The sequence below is a fragment of the Cephus cinctus genome, unplaced genomic scaffold (genome assembly GCF_000341935.2).
Source record: "Cephus cinctus unplaced genomic scaffold, Ccin1 Ccin1_scaffold0215, whole genome shotgun sequence".
NCBI classification, from domain to species: domain Eukaryota; kingdom Metazoa; phylum Arthropoda; class Insecta; order Hymenoptera; family Cephidae; genus Cephus; species Cephus cinctus.
In genome coordinates, this window is record NW_014332933.1 from 423172 (window position 1) to 443956 (window position 20785).

A 20785-nucleotide genomic window follows, 5' to 3' on the forward strand; every position below is an offset into this window, starting at 1 on the left:
CGTTTCGCGACGCACTACGTCACACTTTTTTTCGTAAATGAATGTAAAGGATTAAAAGTATAGAAAGAGACGTTTCGCGACGCACTACGTCACACTTTTTTTGGTAAACGAAGGTTAAGGATAAAGAGTAAAGAAAGAGATGGCACGAAATGGGCTGAAGGCCCGAAGAGATTAAAAGAGATGATTTTGAGGATACTCATAGGGAATGGTTGTTACAGACATGACACTTGACCGGGGACAAGCGCGATGGACCGGATTAAGCAGGCTAGGGTGCGGAGTACACGCTGTCGGGCCCAACCCCCACGGACAACGGAGGTCCGGCTAACAGATACCGAAGTAACAGCGGACTGCTGTGACGCAAGAGCTTAAAGGGCCGCGAAGCGGCTTCCGCGTTGACGCACCCTGTAATGCTCCTAAAGCGTATGTTTCATTAGTACAGCAGGGCTCTAAGTGCGTCTCTCTCGCACGCATACGGATTATTACACTTTTTCTACTACCTATAACTATACTACCTTTAACTTACAACTATACTACCTATAAATGTTTTGAAAAACTCACAAAAATGGTGTCTAGACCCTGTACCTGCTACGCACTAATATTGTATTTAAAAGAAAACTATGAAGGTACAAACGGTGGAACGCAGTGGAGATATGCTAGAGACTATACTCATTCGAAGGGGACTGATTGGAAAGAGGTACAAACGATACTTTCTTGAAGAACTTCAAAAATTGGTGTCTGAGCGTTGTACGTGCTACGCACTTAACTGGAATTTCTATAGTTCCTGATAGGTTTTAACACTAAACATACCGTCAATTTTTTATAAACGTATTTTTGGCTTTAAAAGGGTCAAATAACCCGTCGATGGTACGATTAGTGTTAACAACAGTTCTGCTACGTAACATCGTTAAAATACCTATTAAGGATACTAGTCGCACCATATGCTTCAGTGCAGGTATGCATAAGAAGCTGGCTTTCAGTGTTGTTTTCATGTTGTGTTTCAAACAGTTCCGGAATAATTCTCTTTAGTACTCAATGTTGGGACCATAGTTCCGCTTGGAACTATTGGTGAATAATGATGGAAGCTAGCACCGCATCGCTGCACTCCTTAACACAGGCAGGCATAAGGTGCTGGCTTTTGCCTTAGTAAATCTTATCGAGCTTACACTGTACATTTGAATTTAAGATTACAAAAAAAAAAAAAGATTTAGGCAATATCTGATAAGCGGCCTCTTTCTAAGGGTTGCTCTGGGAATCAGTTGTAAGTTGTGGAGAATCTCTGCCCGCCAGGCTACCCGTTCGAGATCACGTTCAGCTCGGCCACGAGATCTGTTGTGTAGGACTCGCAGAGCTTTAACGATTTGTGTAAAGTTCCACTCATGATATGAGTTACAAAATAATGTTCGAGATAATCCTTGAGGTTAATTTCGTTAGAATTACCCGATAGCATCACGAGTGCAAAAGCGTAAGCGAAATGACATTTGTACATTCGCATCTTCTCTGTGACACCACAGATTCATTTTTATTCTTCCAATTGCTTTTTTGTTCCTTCCTTCCCACTTGTGCAATCCTTCCGTCTAATTACAAATCCGAGTTTTATACTCTCCCTATATGTAAGTAATATTACATCCCCCTGCCGACTGAGAGAGCGTTAAATGTATTGGTAAAATAGTGAAAAATGAACCTGGACAAAAATTCGTGTAGAATTTACTCTAACGATTGACCTCGTTCTCTATTGATTTTCCTTCCCTCTTAATAAATTTGCTGCATCCAGAAGGGATTCGGGAAAAAGTAAGGGATGTCAGTGAATAAATCAGTAAACTAATCTACCTATGTTAGAGAATAAGAAAACTACTTACCTAGGTCAAAATATCCATCTACGCATATCAGGCCAATGATGCTCGGTGCATGGTACCTACAATAATTGGAGACATCAGGCCGAGGTGGAGATAAAGTAGAGAATGACATTGATGCTGTTCGTTTAAGTCGATATATTATTCAGGGATTTACATAGGTACATCGATGATAGGGTAAACACCTATTGGGGTTGCTAGTGGGCGGGTGGGTGGCGGATACAGGAGATAGTCTCGATGATATAGCTTAATCGACGTACGTCTCTCTCTTTCGTATTACGTTTCTTATTATAAAGGAGTGAGTACATGTCTACAGCGGAGCGTCGCCATCCGCAGCAAGTCGTCGAGGAGTTTAGTATCTAAGTAGACAGATATACAAAACATCATTTATCGTACAAAATAGTCTTGGTCGCGTCTCCCGTTTGTCTCTCTGATCGGCAATTCTTCATGGCCGCAACCAACCAATTATTCGAATGTCGCCGACCGTCCGAACATTTCGCTTCCCTCGAAGTAGCTTTATTTTTTCTCATTTTCTGTTTTCTCCTCTCTTGACTCACGAGCATCTTTTTCATTTCGCTCCTTCCTTTCGAGCTTCGTTTCACTTCCGAGCCGGTGCACACGCACTTGCTCAGACTCACGCACACACACGCACACACACTCACTGCTTCGTAGCCTTTGTCTCTATACGCATCGAGTCTTTTTTCTCACGGGGAATCAGTTTAAGCGAGGATAGTAACGGCAGGTTTCCTACTCCTTGACGTGGCGAACTTTTATACGGCAGACTGACCATGCTAATGACGACACGCCCGAGACAACGGCCGGAGAGAGAGAGAGAGAGAGAGAGAGAGAGAGAGAGAGAGAGAGAGAGAGAGGATACTTGCAAACAAAACCAAATTCCCAGTATTGTACTATGATTCCAGTTTTATTAAACAAATTAAATACAAAAGGTTTTCTTCTTGTCGCATCTCTTTAAGTTATAAATAATTAAAATAATGTAGTTTTCCAGGAGATGCTAAGGTGAGGGGGGATGGGAGGTAAAGGGAGAGGAATAGAGGGGGGAGGGGGAAGGGGGAGGGGACAGAAAGCCCATTGAGCGAAGGTTATAAATAAAAATTGTATTAGAAGAATAAACGCTTCCAACTTTTCATCCCGTTTTAACATTGTATCTCGTATCGCTATAACGCTGCTACGAAATTTGTTTTTGAAAATGCCTGACCATTAGATTTCGAAACCGACAATTTTAAAAAGCAACTATTCTGCCCTCCCGTGTGAATATACGTGTCAGAATCCTATAAACGTTTTTGTGCAGTTCCCTGTCGATGGGTCGAGGAGTTTGTGAAAATTCATATTTCTTCGCAGGAACGTCTCGGAACACTGAGAATTAACTCTCGCGAGGAATCCCAAGTGATTTTCACGCAGTTAAGCGACCTGACCTGCGTCGGCAGTTTCTGATCCAGCCGATTCAACGGGATCGAGAGTAGTAAAAGGAAAATCATTCCCACGCACTACGCAGAGAGTTTAGCTGTAATTGTACTATGGATACTCTGGAGAGTGGGAGCGGCAGCCAGCAAGAACCGCGCAGAGTTACCTGGTTGCTCCGCATGTAAACTTGTTGCATGTAACCTGTTTGCTTCTCTCGGATTGCCAGATGTTTCGAGAAGACGGAAAAACGTGACGAGCAGTCGCAGTGCCCGTGCCGATAATCGGTCGCCTATCCTCAAGAATCCAAGAGGCAGTCCAAGTCGGACGAAGCCGAGAACTTGGCCGGGGGTCACGTGTCTCAAAAGACTCCACGGCCCTGAAGGACAGAAGCGTGTCGCACGGGATCCGTAAAATTGAAATGTCGGCGATGGACGTGTAAATGCATTTGGAATGAATCCGTACGCTCCTCGTAAGTGGAGGTGTAAAATGAAAATTAAGAAAACGGAGATGACGATAAAACAAAAAAATAAAAGAATAAGCGCCACTGGTCAACATTGAGTTCGCATAAAACGTAAAGAATCATCTTTCCGTGCCGACGCTTTACGATTTGAATGTCAGTTAACGCGGGTGAGGAGCACGTTTAAGAGCTTCTTCGAGAACATTTGGGTAATATTTAAAAGGTAGGATATGTACAAAGAGAGATATATATAGTAAAGTCAGTGCCTACGAGGAATCCTTGAAAACGTGTAAAGATCGCTTGCAAAGATTCCTCGGTGACGCCTGGATGTTACCGGCTGCCAAGGAGTCGGACAGTAGGGCTACGCTTTGACGAAAAGCTTCCTCAAATAATTTTCCCCCCTCCGTTCGGTATGTTGGAAAAACCTCATTCTTCGAAAATCAAGAGAAAGTTCCTCGCCGAAACGTGAGAAATTCTATCGGCACTCCGTGTCCGGCATTATCGTACGCTCGGCAGATATTGCAAACGGCACCTCGGAGATTAGGCCCCTTTCTTGCCAGCGCACCATTAGTCAAACACACATGCACGCGCTCTCGCACTCTCGCGTAGACGTTAGGACACGCACACATACGGCAGACTCGCCAATTTTCATAATCTCGTTTTCGCAGCCGCGCAGACATTTTTTGCGAAATTTTCAAAACCTGCGTGCTATTTTCTTTCCACTCCGACAAATGAGTGACGATCGGCCTGTCTCTCTTTCACTGATACTTTCCTTCGTCTTCTGCTCGTATCGCTTTATTCTCGCTACTTCTTTTTCCTCCTCTCCATCTCCCGAGTGTCCGCGAAGGAAATACAAAGAGAGCGAGAGAATTCTAATGGTTTACACGTCGCAAGCGAAACAGGAAGAGCCCCCCCCCCCCCCCCCATACGAGACTCCCAACTCGTTCACTGATACTTTCCTTCGTCTTCTGCTCGTATCGCTTTATTCTCGCTACTTCTTTTTCCTCCTCTCCATCTCCCGAGTGTCCGCGAAGGAAATACAAAGAGAGCGAGAGAATTCTAATGGTTTACACGTCGCAAGCGAAACAGGAAGAGCCCCCCCCCCCCTCCACATACGAGACTCCCAACTCGGGTGGAAAAATCTAGCCAAGGTTCCAAGAGCGCCACTTAATCTTCCTTATCTCTTTGCAAATCCTCTCAGCATTTCAACTCTTCTCTTTCCCTTATTCTCTCTCTCTCTCTCTCGCTCCGTCTGCTTCCCTCTCGTCTTCCTCTCGACTAAAAACTAAACGCTACGCTATGTACATCAACTTATATGCTACGGAGCTTTCAAGGGCTATCCTAAAAGTATATAATACAGACGCCGCCTCGTACTCAGCGATACACGATATATAACATCTTTGGGCTCGATTTATTACACATTTATAGATTATAACTTCTTAAAACCACGGATCGAATTGTATCTCCGTCGTTTATCAAGCGGAAGCAGAGGAATCGAAAGAGCAAGGGAGAGGGGATGGTCCTCCTCGTCCACGTGTCTCTCCACTCTCTTGCTCCTCGGCTCTCGCGCTTCGTGATTCTTCTTTGCACTGAAAGTACTGCGTTAGACCCTCCTTCGAAGCGACTTCGAGAATTATGAATATATATTTTTGTTTCGACAGTCGATCGGACGAATACCCTGGGGCCAGGTGCTTCCGAGAGTGAATCAAACGATTCCGAGGAGACTCCGGACAGTCGCCGAGACGCGATACTCCTCCGTTATGTAATTTTAATTTCATCCTTTTTTTTCCCCTTAAACTATTTCGTATAGTCTGAAAACTATGAATTATCGTTAAAAATTTACGTAGAAAATATTCAGGTCTGACTTTTGCAGGTCGTCGAAGTTACGTACCGACGAGCGTTCTTGCCACAAATCTTCGTCCAGGGCATTCGTCCGGTACATCTAAACGTTTCGTAGGTTCCCTTCGCTCGATTTCCGGTTCGTAACAGTCTTGTACTGGTGCGCGACTTCACGGTCGATAATTACGATCACTACAGCTAATGCATCGTGACTCTAGAGAGATTTATGGATGCCGGATTTATTAGGGTGGCGTCGCGACGCCTTCCGAGAGCTTTTCCACTCTGACTCGTTACGTTTCCTCTTGAAAGAGAGCACGTGTGGTTATTATCGACCGATCTATTCATCTTTAAATTAATTAAAAAGTAAAAACGGTGGAATTCACTAAGAAAACGGACGACCCGGGATGCGCCTGCGAGAATGCACGATGGCTCGACTTCCTTGTCCCGTCGACTTTACACCGCAGACACTTGAGCATCCTCGTCATCTGAAACATTTCGAAGAAAAACGATTACGAGCCAGCCAATTCATCTAGCGCGCTGCCGCGCGATGCCTCGCGATCTGGTAAAGCGAATGAAAACCGAATGGATTTCCTTTGGGATTTTAAAGGAACCTTTCGTAATTCACACGGAATCTTACCAGCCTCGATGAACTCGAACGGAAGACGCAATGCGATTAGAATGCGGATTAGTTGTGCTTCCGTTTTACACAAGGATAAAAATAAAAACTTAAAAAACAAGATTCAAAGGCATCTCGTGCAAAATCAAAAAAAGAAGCAAGCAAAGGAAGCTCTAACAAACCTGTGGGGTGGCTCTCTCAAGGGCTAATCTAATGCACACTCGCAAGAACGATGCACTAGGAAAGGAAAAACGAGGCAGTTCCTTGTGGCAAAGGATGATGGCTGCCTTATCAATAGTTACTTATCACAATGACCAAGGCTTGTGTCTGGCAAGCAAGTGGGTGAGTATCGTGTGTATGTGCCTGGTGGCAGAGATTAAGGACCAGAGTGCCTGTGTGAGACAATTTGGAAAACTCGGAGCGACACGCAAGCACAATGTGCGTCTCCGGGGACACAGAGAAGAGTGCTGACGTCACGGAATATGTGTATATATGTGTACAGGTACGAGGAGACACTTCCAACACGTACAACACCGATTTACTCATTTACATGTTAGATTCGTTATTTACAGAACCAACGAGACTTTGCGCTCGCTCGATCAACATATTTCGACAATCGATTCGATACTCGACCTGGATCATCCGCAACGGCTTCGGCTCCATGGCAGACCGCACCCAGAAAGGGGCCAACGGTTTCACGAAAATTGAATTTTCTCATGCCTTTCATGGATGCTAGAGACGTTGCAAATGACCAGAGAGAGAGAGAGATCAGCTGGTATCGAGTCTACTCGGATGGTCAATAGAGCGTCTTTAAAGTTGACAAGGACGAGGGTTGATTATGAATATGTGGAATACGGAGGTGATGGTAGAGTACGTAGAGAACGATTGGTAGTACCATCCTCGTGGTCGGCCCGGTAGGTGACGCCTTCGTGACTGTGGGCCCGACCTAGCCTGTGCAACCTGGCCATGTGCGCAGCGACCTTGTAGGCTGGCGGTTGCCGGCACTGGGTACCACCGGCGGCCCGCATCGCCGTCATCGGAGTCATCGTCGTCGTAGTCATCGTCGTCATCGTAGTCATAATAGTCGTCGTTCCTCCTGGTGGTAATGGCGGTAGCATTCCCATTCCCAATCCGACTCCCATTCCGCCTACGCCTACGCCAGCTGAACCTGAAAACCCTCGTCTTCCTCGTTCTCGTTTTTTTTTCTTGGTCTCGCGAAAAACAGCGATTCAATTTCATAGGGGGTAAGATTTTTCGGAAAAGGAATTGGATCTTTGAAATCCGAACGAAATTTTCGTACAGTCGTTCAGGATCAGCGCGCAGCAGCTGTACCAAGAGACGACACGATCTTCATTTTGGTAATTTTTCTGCAATTAATTACAATTGTTTCGAATATTCCAAAAAAATTAGCTATTAGGTAAATCACCAAAATCAGTCGGTCGTTTAGGTCGAGGATGGACACACGACAGAAGGGGGTTATTTACTATTAGTCGTCTCCAGGATGCATTACCGTGAAAGTGTTAAATGTCAGTATAATGAAAAAATAAGCATTCCTGTTATTCACAGAGAGTGAGAGTGAGAGTGAGAGAGAGAGAGAGAGAGGGGATGGATGACGAGCATCCGCTTCCGATAAAACTATCATCATGAATAGACAGATCTGCAGAGACCAACAGAGACATACGAAAGACACTTAGAAGAGACACGCGACTTGCGTTAACGGTTGGTAATCGTGCAAAATGGAATTTTCTCATGGCAAGAAAAGAGCAAAGGAGCAAAGGAGCAAACCAGCGACACTCTCCTCTCACTTTCTCTCTCTTTGAAATGTAGTGTAGTAGCAGCAGCAGTGGGTCACACTGGACGCAACTAGAAAGCGATCAGCAAGCACGAAGCACAAGAGTCGAGCGAAGCCAAGAAGTGCAAGATCAGCTGTCAGTAGCAGTGATGGTAGTGGCCACTAGTGAAAGTGCTGCTGATAATTGAAAACGGATGAGAACGAAAGAAAGAAAGAAAGTAATAAAGCAAGAAGAGAGGCACCAAAGGTTAAGCAGCAGTGAACGCGGACCGCGGATCCAGGCACACTCACCTTGAGGAGTTTGGGGTTGGTGGTGATAATGGTGATGGTGATGGTGTTGGTGATGATAGTTGTGGTTCTGGTTGTGATGGTTGTGGTGGTTGTGGTGGTTGGCAGGAAGCGGAGGCAACACTGCTACCGCGTGAGGAAATGGGGGAACTCCTCCCCTCATGGCAGAGCCTGCACCACATACGTTCACGTGACAGAAATCCCACCCAAGAAGTGCTTTGCCAATCCATTTATCTATGTAGTATGTAGCACGTGGTATATAAACTAAGCCCTCGGCGCTCCCGCTACTTGGGACCACGTGTACCAGAACTCTCCAAAAATGTCACTCGAAAGACGATTGGATAGTAATTGCAAAAATGAAGCTTCCTCGCGATATTTAAGCAAGATAATGGTAAGAAGTCAGGGAGAAGCGGAGAGTCACGACTCGCTTATGGGAATCCAAATAGTCGACTGTCAAATTTTAATGAAATAATTCAAAGATATGTATATACGCGTAGAAAGTGGTTAAAAAATTTATCAATGACCGTGATTCTTGTTAATTTTAGATACTTATTTATATAGGATGTCTCATCGAAAGTGCACACCTTGATTATTTCCATTACTAATAATGAATGAAGATACGGGAAAAAGTTTCATACAAAAGTTGTATGGTTTCAAGGGGTCGATTTTTCATCCAATTTTTTTTTTTTATATTCATTTGATTTCGAGATACAGCACGTTACATGTTATTTTTTTCGATGTAACATCATCTGGATGAGAAATCGACCCCCTTGAAAATCCATACAACTTTTGTATGAAACTTTTGCCCGTATCTTCATTTTATTAGTAACGGAAATAATCGAGGTGTGCACATTCGGTGAAACAGCATCCCTGTATACTTTTCAATTCAAGAAAAGATAACAAGTATAAGCCATGGGACATACGTATACCCGTAGGTGGATCAGCCGGTCAATAAGAATTTCGCGGAAAGGGAAAAGTACAAAGAAAAATGAAAGAAAAAGAAAAAAGAAAAAGAAAGTGAATGAACGTAATCGGTGGACCGGAAGTAGAATCGGCCGGCTCGAAATCCGACGTCGACGCGCTCGTGTCTACTGCAAGATTTGAAACCGCGTCCTGCCCAAGGGCTGCTCACTCTCTTTCTGTTCTCAGGAGACGCTACTCTACAGAGTCTACAGGGTTGAAGAACAAAAAGGAAATGGAGGGCTGATTCGGCGAAACTATTTACAGGGGTTACGTACCTGGCATGGCGGAATGCCTTCTCGGTGGCGGTGGTGGGCTCCCACCGGCCTCGACGCTGCTTCCGCTATGGCTGTCCAGCTGTGTGCTGTGACCGCTGTCACTGCTCGTCACCGAACCTACGCACACGTCCCCAAGACACTTCTATCACTACAGATGTTCCAGCCCAACCTAACCCTAAAACTTTCGTCGCGAATTCTTTCTCTTTCCGGGTAGCAGCTTCTCCTCATTCTCCTCATTCTCCTCGGTAGAAAAGCTTATGTCTCCCAAAATGTTTCGTACTACTGGTAATGATCTAATGATTGAATTTAACATGTCTTTCATTCAGCAAGTGTCGTTTCAACGCATTTCAATGCCTAATATAAACATCTAAAAGCAGCTACTCTACTTAACGAAGTATGAGTATCTCGAAAGATGGTATCTGCACGGCACTGTTCCCAGAGTTCAGCTTTCGGGTGAATATGGACGCGGTATTCCCGCTAGACTACCGTATGTCCCATGGTGTGTAAAAGAGTTTTCCCAGTTAATGACAGGACGTAGAAGCTACACGCCTATTCTGAAATCGACCGACAAGCGCGCCCTGGGCGTGCAAAATGCGTGTGCGAATAGGAGAAACGTAATGACATGGAACATTTATGAATTGCGAAACGGCTGTGCAGCGTGCAGTACATAGGAATTTATAAACGAACCCCGACCGGTGTAGGAACGAGCAACGTAGGTGCAAGTACGATCCGAAACGAGCACTAGAGTTCGAATACTTCTCGTTCCGGACCGTTTAAAAAGTAGAGAAAGACGAAAGCACCCTGCGCTACTTACCACTCGTGAGGGTCTTTCGGAGCGGCTGAAGGTTACTCAGACTCGTGACGCTGCTGCTTTCGGCACTCAGGTCAACGGGTGGCGGAAGACCGGACGGCGTATCACTATGTGACCTCTCGTGCATTGGAACTCGGCTTCCCGAGCCTACTCTTCTTGGTGCACCAGGACTCGGTTCGAGACCAGTCGAATGCAAGGCCAAACCTGGCACTGGCAGTGGCGGCGGTCGGTAGGGACGAGTCTTTTGAGGATCCGAAAGTGCCAACATTTTTCTCACGGCTTGCGGCGACGCCGCTCCGAATTTTGTACCTGTCACAAACATTATACGTGAAATTTTTCAAAAAAAAAAACAAAAAAAAAGAGTTACGAATTATCATGAATTGATTCGGAACCGGTATAGAGAGTTCAACAAACCTTGTATGCTCTTTCTACCTTCACTAGTGCTACTGGCGCTACTTGTCGTCGATAACGTGGGTGAAGGATGCCTTCTTCCTCGACTTCCTCCAAGTGGGACTGCGGCAGCCACGGCCACGGCTCCTGCGTGGGGTTCGCAATCCACGGAGAGAGCGTGCAGACGTTCCTCATCCGTGATGACCTTCATGTTCGCGAGGTACGCCTTTACCCGTCGTACCATTTGAGCTTCCTCGAACATTTTTTTCGGGTTCGGCGCGGCCGTCGACTTCTTGCGTCTCTTCACCGTTGCTGTTTGTCCTCCTGTGGGAATAAAAGTGTACCGTGTAACACTGTATCGCTAAATGTTCGTGGGAGTGATGCTTTCGAAACTTCTCGGCTGGTACACCATACCTTGATTTCCTGTTGTCATTTGGTTTAAGGCGACCATAGCTGAACTGGGGGGCTGACCACCTCGTTCGAGCATCGTCAGAAGATCGTACGGAGAGGAACACATGTTAGTAAGTGTTCGAACTTCCTTGGCAATCATTCTGAGCTTCTCAAAATTAACTAGACCCTCCACCCTCGAGTCATTACCCAAATGAATGAAAGTCAGATCCTTCTTAACAACCGGATAGAATGGAATCTGAAACAATTTTTATAATCCTTAGTAGATTCAGTACTGTTCCATAAAAGAGAATCATATGTACGCATCATAAATTATACTCACGATTGGCGGTTGGGTTTGTTCAGATGCTACCAACTGGCGATATTTACTCATGTTTCGACTGGGATCCATAAGTTCCTGCAGATCACTGAATAGCCTTTGATATTTACTCGGCAGTTTCTCCCAGGACGCTCTCAATCTAGATACTGCCCCGTGTCCCAAGCCGGACACGATAGCGAACATCGAATTGAAGTTTTTGCATTCCTTGCATTGTCCTGAGATAATGTAAAATAGAGCCGTGAGACGTGAGCCGAGCCGTGTACAGCCCGCAATAAGCACTAACGAACGCTGACTGAGACTTACGAGCAACTTTAATGAACTGCTTAATGATTTTGCTTCGCCTTACGAGATTGTGCTCGGAACAGACTTCGGTCACCACCCAGAACATTTCTCTGTTGACTAGCTCCGCGAACTGACTTAGCATGGGTACACCATACCTGCTCTTTAACTCGAATAAATCATCCACGTATTCGGTAGACTCAATTTGTCTGCAAATACACGTAACGCCATGTGTGAAAACTCGGCACGTTAGAGGAGATTGAAATTGAGCCAAAATTAGTGCAAATGACCTTCCTGTACGAAACTTGAAGCGAGAGACAACGGGTGTCATTACCTGAATATACTAAAGTCCTGCAGGGTAAGCTGAATCGCAACTTCGACGGCATTCAGTTGCAAGAAATGCACCTGGGATTCGCGTACGAGTTCTGGAGCTTGCTCATCCGCTACCAGCGTTTCGGAGACACCATTCGTCTTCAAATAATATCGCGAACTGAGGCCGATTCTCTCAGCGAGATTCTGAAGTTGATCGGGCAATCTACGCTGCTTGATCATTCCTCCTTCTCCGACGCTTACTTCAGCCAGAGAGAAGTTTGAACTACTTTCTGTTATACCGAACTCTTGAAGAGCTAACATGACCACCTGAATCGAATAACAGAAAAACATCCGTCATAAGATTACAGTCTAATTCTGAAGCTTAGAATTATGGAAATTATAAGCAGCGCAAGAGCTCACCTCGTGGGCTGTTGTTTCCTTGTGAACGAGCAGGTACTTGCAAGTCTGATCAGCCTTATAGACCTTTAGAACGTGTTCCGGGTAATCGGGTGCACGAAGATCGTCGTAACAGTAGAGAGACGTGAGGTCAGGATTACTTCGCGAGTGATAGAGGTTGGTAGTGGTCTGCGCAAGACCCGTACCCGGTGGCGTGTGTGGTGGCGCCAATGGATCGTCCACGTGCACTCCATCGCTATCGGAAGTCAAGAATTATGGTAATGTTCCTATGATATTGAGCAATTTGTCATCAAATTTATGTCACTCACTTGATTGTGTTCTTTGGCAATATATTCATCTTCACGAGAGCCCTCTGAAGTCTCCTCTTGGGACCGAGGGTCATGAATCCTTTATGTTCCTTCTTAGCATCCTTACACGGAGACACGTTGCTATCTGGCATCAGAAGCGGCACACCACCAACTAGAGGATTTAGAGGATTTACAACAGGAGTGATCGGATCTACATGAGTCGAAAGTCTGGCCCGCGGGTCAGTCTGCAACCTCGGCATTTCCGGCTTGTTCGTTCTGCCTCGAGGTCTTGGTGAGTTATCTGGCATCTGAAGCATTTCCTTGAAGGCTGTCGAATACACAAGAGAAAAAATTCATATACAAGACAGCACAGAGAAGTAGAAGCAAAGTTGCGGCATAATCGAAAGAACGATAAACACTAACCTAACAAATTAGACTTCACGGTAATGCTGAGATGCGTCGAGCCACGAAGAATTTCCAGAGCTCTCGCGTGACTGACATGTTCGAAGCTCTGTCCATTCACTTCGAGGATTTGATCGCCTCTTTTCAATCCCACATCCTCAGCTTTTGACCTCTTGTCAACCTTGGAAATGAAAATGCCAAAACCTCTTTCGTAACCCCCAAGGATACTGAAATGAAGCACTTCATCCCTACTTGGTCTCGCTAGGGTAACGTTTCGCGTTCTTGCCTTCGCCGCGCACGCTATGTTCAGTAACCTGAAATTAAGGACGAGAAATTCGTTATCCAAGTGGCCAAAAATATGATGTCTGGCAAGCAGGCAAAAGAGGACCCACCTTTGTTGACCCTGCATCTTTTCTTTTTCCAGACCAGCCTCGAAAGCCTCCAAAAACTCCATCATGGCAGGATCAGTTTCAAAATCCGTGAAATGATTATTCACCCAGAGAAGTACAACTCGCGTGACACGATCTCTGACTTGTATCTGATCAAACCATTCTAAAAGTTGATCTGCTACTAAAAGCGGACTGTCTATGAAGGTTCTGTGAGTCAAGAGGAAGTCCTCAACGTATGTAGGATCCGTGATGCTATTCTCTTCGATAAGCTGAAGCATCAACCGCTCCGGAGTACCCCGGATCACTACGTGCCCTCTTCTGGCCGCACCATCCAATGCGCCTCTCAATTCAGTCACCAGAATAACTCTACCATTTTCCTCATGCCTCCTAGTGTTCTCCTCACCCTGATGCTGAATACGGAAGTAGTCTGCTTGCGTGACGCAGACAAATTGGCAATCGTCGCACCTACGAATTTTACATTTCCGATTTGTTAGATAGAGTCGCAAGGAATGTGGGAAAGTCGAGGAATCTCATTTTTGCACTCACTTTGTTCTCATAATACCGCGATGCAGTAACCTTTCCATAGTAGGCAGGATCCCGAAGCTGTCACCCAGGTGAAGCTGCTCAACCTCGCCATTACTGTGTTCTACCTCGACTGCACCGTTTATCAGTACACTCCAGCTATCTAATTCTTCACCATCGTTTAGGACAACCATGCCCGCACGTTCGACGACCGCAAATACCATAACCGCGCACAGCGCTCTTCTCACAGCCAGAGTCATATTTGTGAAGGCCTTTAGATGCTGAGTAAACTCCAGTAGAATCTCTATGTCATCTTCTGTTCGTTCGACTGGATCCTTTTCTAAACACTCTCGTACAGTGTCACGAACAGTCAGACTCTGAAAGAGAAAGTGTATTATGTACTTTAATATACTTGTACGTCTTAATAAGTTCTATTAGATTCTATTTAAGAATGAAAAGAGTACCATGCATTCATGTTCAATACTTACGTCCATGCTCTCCGCCAGATCTTCCTCCTCATCACTGTCTACTATAGATTCAACGAGGCCAGAAAGATCAACCTCATCTGCATCTGCGTCCAGAGAGCTTTGTACCGATGTCATGGTGTCTGAGCCACTGTATGCAGAACTTGTATCACTCGAGTGGCTACTTCTGTTAGATTTCTGGTATAGCTCCGGCCTGCCCGTCAGGCCTTGTGAAAACTATGACACAAACAACAAATGTATTCAATATTATTGAAAAGTAATCGACAATACTATTTTTATTAATCAATTGGCCCTACTGTTCAAAAACAATGATAAGGTGTGAATGGAGAAGGTAAAAGGAAAAAAACAAATTTGCCAGATTTCAAATTCTGCTGATTATCGAGGCTCATTCATGTGCTGTGTTTGCAAAAAGTGCCAATATACATCAGAGGTAAAATGTGTCCCCCTTGCAATTAAGAAGGACAGACGGTATGGTATGATTAATCACCTAAAGAATATGCAACGATGTTAAATTGTTTACGTATACATACTGCACAAGGAAAACAAGAGCTAAGGCCATTGTCTAACCTTGCGCCTTCGCAATACGAGTATACATAATATTTCCAATCACATCCATGCTGCTTTAAATATTCGGACAGAACATTGATCGGTAAGTTTAACGTGAAAATCTCCCAGAAGTAAACATAAGTCCCTACAACGACTTAACGAAGGAAAAATATTCAAATCGAAAAAAATTATCGATAACATTCCCGAACATAAGTCTAGAAAGGAAAAAGCCCTGAAAAGGCGTCGCAGTGGATAGAAAAGAATAAATTCCTAGAATGGGCGTGATTGGGCCAAGCTGCGCTCGCACGTTAGGTTAGGACGGCCGACATGACATCACGCACCACACACACAAGCCAAGCCACACGCCCGGCCAAACAAAACAGCATTGGCTGTCATCACGAATAGAAAGACGTTAGCAGAAGCTGGGTGAGGCTGAACGCGAAATAGATCTCCGAACACGAGGAAGTTACACGAAGCGTGCAAAGGCCAAAGAAAATCCGTCAAGACAATCTTTCAGAGAAAGGTAGGGGCAGACCGTGGGAGCGGACTAACAGGCAGCCAAGCAAGCAGGCTGGTTGGTTGGTTGGCCGAGCCCCGAGAAAGGACCACGCGCAAACCAAGGCCATTTTCAGCAGAAAATTAACGACGAACAAGTAGCGACGGACTCACTTGATACATGCCGAAGGCGTCCATCCTTTGCATTGGCACACTCGCGATCTCACCACACACTGATATTAACGAAAAAGCAAAATCATCCGAACAGGCGCGTGCATTCTCCTGCGTTGTTGCAGCGGCTTCCTTTTCTTCTCTGCCACTTTCTGCGCGCGCGCTCTATCGCCTGTGTTTTTCTTGTATCACACAATCTAACCACGTACTCCGTGAGAGAATATGATGATAGCGTTCGCCGTGCTCCGTCGGCCGTCACTAGCCGTCACTAGCGACACCGTCAGAGAGCCGATCCACAATGTTGGCGGACTGACGCACTATATGTATAGTCACTTGTAGTTACTGTACTAGCGGCCCACGGAACGAGATCCCTCATCCCCACCTATTCTGATTATACTGCAAGAGGTGATGGTCACGTGACACAAGAGAGATCTCAGGGCCGACCCTACAGGGGGCCCCCACCTGTAGCTCTTGCCTGTTCCTACCGCTTCGATCCTATCGCAGAGGATGCGCCACAGAACTATATTCGCCAAAAGCAGGAAGAAATTCCTCGCGGAAAAGCTGCCAATAACCTCGTATGTACATACGTTTCCAGTTCTCGAAATAAAAAGGTAAGAAGCACTGAATCTGTCGACTGTAGTCCGTCAATCGAGCAAAGCTGAGAGGTGAGAGGAAAATGCAAGAGATGTGCTGCCGCCAGCAGCAATCGCACAGTGCAGAGCAGCAGTAACAACAGCAACGGCGGTACAGAGCTGACAGAGGCCACTGGCCGAACCGGCTCATGATGTATACGACCCGTTATGCCGCACCGTCTCTCACTTTTCCTTTTGTCCGCATACTTTCCGAATTGTTCGGTCTCATTCAGTTCCAATACCTCTCTCGAGGGACTGCGTAGCATCGGCAGTAACGCCGATGATCCCTTAGACATAACACGCTAACTTCTCATGGACTTCCAGAAACTAATAAAGACGCATGAAACGGAATATAGTGAGAGACAGTCTATGTCTGGCACAGGAGCATGGATGAATTTACAGCCATATCTCTGCTCGTAGGGAGAATTGCGTTCGTGAGAGGGCGTGAGAGTGAAATTCACTGAGGGCAGGACATGAGGGCATGTTTATCGGTTCTTTACAATGAAACGTGAGAAGAGACGTGGGTGCAACAATTCCAGACCGCGAAGTGAGCGACAATCGCTCAGGAATAAATATAATAAAGTCAGAATCATTACCGTGTCGTCGAAAACCAGGTTGACCTGGCGATGGTCCGTAATGGGATGAGGATGTGGAGGACGATGCATCCTTCCTCCAGCATGTATTTCCGGGTAGTCAATCTGTAAAATGAAGTGGATAACGATATTAGCCACTAATACTTATCTCGTATTGCATTACGATATTAGCCTTTTTTAATGAACTGCGAGGATATTTCGGCAGTCAGTCGGCCGAAACACGAGGCGCATTTAGTATTACGCGATACCGTGCCTGTGTAACTTTTCTCTTGTAGCAGCCCGACTGAGCTCTGTGTTCTCTGTTTGTCGGATACAGTGACAGCCCTTGTTGCCAGAAAGACAACAAGATGCGAACGCACGTCGAGCCGGAACTCGTAGGCCGGACTTCCGGCAGATACACAACGCGACTGTTCGCCATTCATAACAGAGGCACAACAGCCCGTCGAGCCTCGTTGCCAGCGTCAAACTCCTGCTTCAGTTTCAGTCTCACTTTGCTTTCGGTTTCCATAAATGATCTCTACTGCAAGTCAATAAATCAATGGTCCATAAGAGGATCTCGGTCAGTCGTCTCTCGAGAGACGATCAGAGTTCTGACGAAAACAAAGAGGCGACTTACTCAATTTAATATTGTGCGCAATTGACGATCGGAAAGGAAATGTAATCTGCGGCAGACGGCGCCGACGCCATAAGAAAACTGGGAATATTCGAAGGAAGAAAGAAGCCGAAGCCGATGAAAAGTCGCGCTCTAGTTTTAAGCCAATTCGAATTTTCCGGACGGCTTCAAAATATTGAATTCTCTCAGGTATCTTCCCAAACGATTTCTCGCCGCGTTCCTGAGAAATCCTTAAGGACTTTGTTCGGGTGCCCCCTCTACTCACACACGGTGCGTAAGAACGGGCTCTCGAGCAATAGGATCGAACAGAAGCGACTCCGTTTGCCCGAGCCCAATTACACGGTGGAACAGAAGGAGAAGGTAAAGCGACGGCGAACTCGCAAAACGAAGCTGAGCCAAATGAAACGAGAGGCGCGCGTGACGCGACGCGTAAACAACTACGCAGCAATGTGTGTGTGCAGTTTTGGTTGCGCAATAAAGAAATCACAAAGAATTGATGGTCGACGAGAATCGAGTGTCAAACGAGCAGGACGGGCAAGCAAAGCCACCGCCGTCTTTAATTCCTTTGTTAGACTCGGAACGGGCAGCAGGATTAGCCTGGCAATTATTAGCCGCCTCGAGTCCACTTGCGTCGCATCCTGAGGGTCCTTCGTTCGATGCAGCCATTCGTTCCCAGAAAAGGTTAGACTCGCGTGATGCTTTGCAGGTATCGTCAGGAAGGTAAAAGGTCCGACGTCCTTCGGGCACGGGAATTCCTATTGCTGTAGTTTCGCCAAAACGCAGCTGACAAATGGTGTCGAAGATTTTCCAAAATCGATCCGAACTCATTGAGGAAGCAAAGGCAGTCCTGAAATACCCCAACTATTTCGAACCATTTTGCCTTCTTCCAATTGCTTCTCTGCGTGGGCCCCGTCTCGACCCGCGTGGGTGAACTCGGCCGCACACACGTTAAACGTCTCGGTAGATGAACTCGCATGTACCAGAAAGATACGGACGGACACCCACGCACTGAGACAGCAGGACGCATCTCGTGCAGCTTCCACAGGCAAGAGAGAGAGAGAGAGAGAGAGAGAGAGTGCACACGCGTGCACGTCCAGACACATGAATGCGACCACGAGGAGACGAGAGGAGTGAATAAAAATACACAGGGAGGCGGAAGAGCCAGTGCACACGCGTGCACGTCCAGACCCACGCACTGAGACAGCAGGACGCATCTCGTGCAGCTTCCACAGGCAAGAGAGAGAGAGAGAGAGAGAGAGAGTGCACACGCGTGCACGTCCAGACACATGAATGCGACCACGAGGAGACGAGAGGAGTGAATAAAAATACACAGGGAGGCGGAAGAGCCGGGAGAGGCGAGGCACCTATTTCCGAAAGCAATGAATAGCGGATGGGGCCTTAAGCGTAATTCGAGGATGCATCGGGCTTTTGTTTACCTCGGACGAGACGACGGAGAGGGTGTTGGGTGTCCCGGGCCAACTCCTGGACACGGAACGACCCGTTCGCTTCCTCATGACCACCCGTGGTCTCCCAGGTCTTCCCGCATGCTTCAGCATTTTTTCTCAAAATATCTTCCTCGCACGAGAGATTTCACTTGTTCACAATAATCCTGCTAGCACTGTAATGTCTACTGCACTCTCGCGCCTGACACTCGCGCTATCCATCGCGACACCATTTCCAATATTGCGACTCTGCACAAAGAGAAAGACGCGTCGATGACAGCCAGACTTTAAGACCTGCTGCACTTCTCCATGGACATGGCACCCAGCCTGCGGCTTCCCCGAGAGTATTAAGCGATCTTCGAGAAACGTCCGCCGTGGACCCCGTGGACTCTGTGCCCGTCGAAGGCAGATGCCTGATTGCCTGGATCGCGATGCAAAATCTAATCGCCGAGAGAATAATGGTGGCTGGACGGAAGGAGAATGGAGAACAGGCAAGTATCAGGGTGGCGAACGAGCCGAACGAGCCGAACGAGCCGAACGAAGCGGACGATTCGCTGGACACAAACTCGACGGGAAGCCAAGCAGTACTGGAGCCACTCAGGATCCGTACGTGGAGCCGAGTAAAGAGAACGAGTCGTTCTGTCACGTGACCCTTCGCCACACACGTGTTCACGTGTCCCCCCAACCCCACCTCCTCGTGTTCATTGCTTTCTTACTTTTTTACTTTTCTCCCTTCCTATCTTCGCTCTTTACCGCGTCCTTTCTCGAACCTACAGTATTTGGGGGAAAAAGGCAGACATCTTGATGCTGTCAAAGGCAATTCCATCCGAAATTCGAATGAGATAGCGATTTTGAAAAATGACAAGAACAAGACGCGATAAGAGGGAGAAGATGGACGTCCGGAGTGGAAACAAAGGAGAAGAGCAAATCGAAGGGAGGAGCTCAAAAAATGCTCAAAAGAGTCTTATGCACGGGGGAGAGTCACACGCCTATATTTACTGATATTCATAGGCACTCGCGAGGTTCACGACGACGTCTATGCTTTATTTTCGGTTCATCCTGCAGCCGCTTTGGGACGGCATTGGCGTCAGATGCCTAAAGAAATGTCTGAAGAAAGTGTCGCGCGTACTGACGTCGTGCGCTCATCGAGCTACACTTTTTCCTCCCAATTTGCCTGTTCCATCTAGGATATGAAACACTGTAGGAGCTTACGAGCAGTACGGAACTCCTTCCGTGACGTGCACGGAGCTGCGTGCATGGGGCCTACCTCCTGTAGCTCCCCGCGTTCCCTTCGCTGCGTCTATCGGGGAAGACGACAGTGATCTTTATATCAATAACTGCTCGTTCGTGATATTTGATAAGGCAACGATCCTCGAAAGCAATAAGATAACACTCGGAGCTCAGACTATTGAGTCTTGCGACCGGAAGCACTAGGACGGAGGTCGCAGGTAGGTCGCAGGTAGGTCGCAGGTAGGACTTCCAAGCGATCGATCGCTCGCGACGATTAGCAAGGTAGACTTGGAAACGTAGAAGGAAGTTTAACTGCGGGAAAAAGAACTCAGGGATCCGACCCGTTTGCGCGTCGATCGATCACTGGAGTCGCTGCGGCGGCTTCGCCAGCGGCTCCAGATAAGAGCGTTATCAGTCTCTCGGATAGGCCTCTGTTTCCTCGAAGGCGGGGGCGGCGGCTGCTGCTTCGTGAGTAACGGAAAGCGAGGCGCCGCGTGCGCGTCCAGAATCACCCGGAGAGAATGGTACAGCCAGGAGACT

General features: G+C 46.7%; 1 protein-coding gene across 15 annotated transcripts in view; it reads right to left on the reverse strand.

Moving 5' to 3' along the window:
- Window positions 1-5121: 5121 nt before the first annotated feature.
- The window catches only part of LOC107265226 (rap guanine nucleotide exchange factor 2), a 57441-nt gene continuing 41777 nt past the window's right edge, over window positions 5122-20785 (reverse strand). For 5 of the 15 annotated variants that reach the window (XM_015734459.2, XM_025082297.1, XM_025082298.1 and 2 more), the window contains 17 exons: window positions 16964-17065; window positions 14527-14739; window positions 14063-14415; window positions 13520-13981; window positions 13149-13441; window positions 12747-13053; window positions 12442-12673; window positions 12044-12348; window positions 11734-11918; window positions 11434-11645; window positions 11118-11349; window positions 10728-11027; window positions 10317-10622; window positions 9503-9619; window positions 8268-8498; window positions 7080-7352; window positions 5122-6053 (listed from right to left, as the gene is read on the reverse strand). In XM_015734459.2, the coding sequence (XP_015589945.1) occupies window positions 6022-6053; window positions 7080-7352; window positions 8268-8498; window positions 9503-9619; window positions 10317-10622; window positions 10728-11027; window positions 11118-11349; window positions 11434-11645; window positions 11734-11918; window positions 12044-12348; window positions 12442-12673; window positions 12747-13053; window positions 13149-13441; window positions 13520-13981; window positions 14063-14415; window positions 14527-14739; window positions 16964-17065 (4155 nt within the window). In that variant the 3' untranslated portion in view covers window positions 5122-6021. Of the gene's footprint in view, window positions 6054-7079; window positions 7353-8267; window positions 8499-9502; window positions 9620-10316; window positions 10623-10727; window positions 11028-11117; window positions 11350-11433; window positions 11646-11733; window positions 11919-12043; window positions 12349-12441; window positions 12674-12746; window positions 13054-13148; window positions 13442-13519; window positions 13982-14062; window positions 14416-14526; window positions 14740-15010; window positions 15556-15738; window positions 16067-16963; window positions 17066-19009; window positions 19341-20785 lie in introns of those variants that run through there. The other 10 variants (XM_015734463.1, XM_015734462.2, XM_015734466.2 and 7 more) reach the window with 9 other exon arrangements.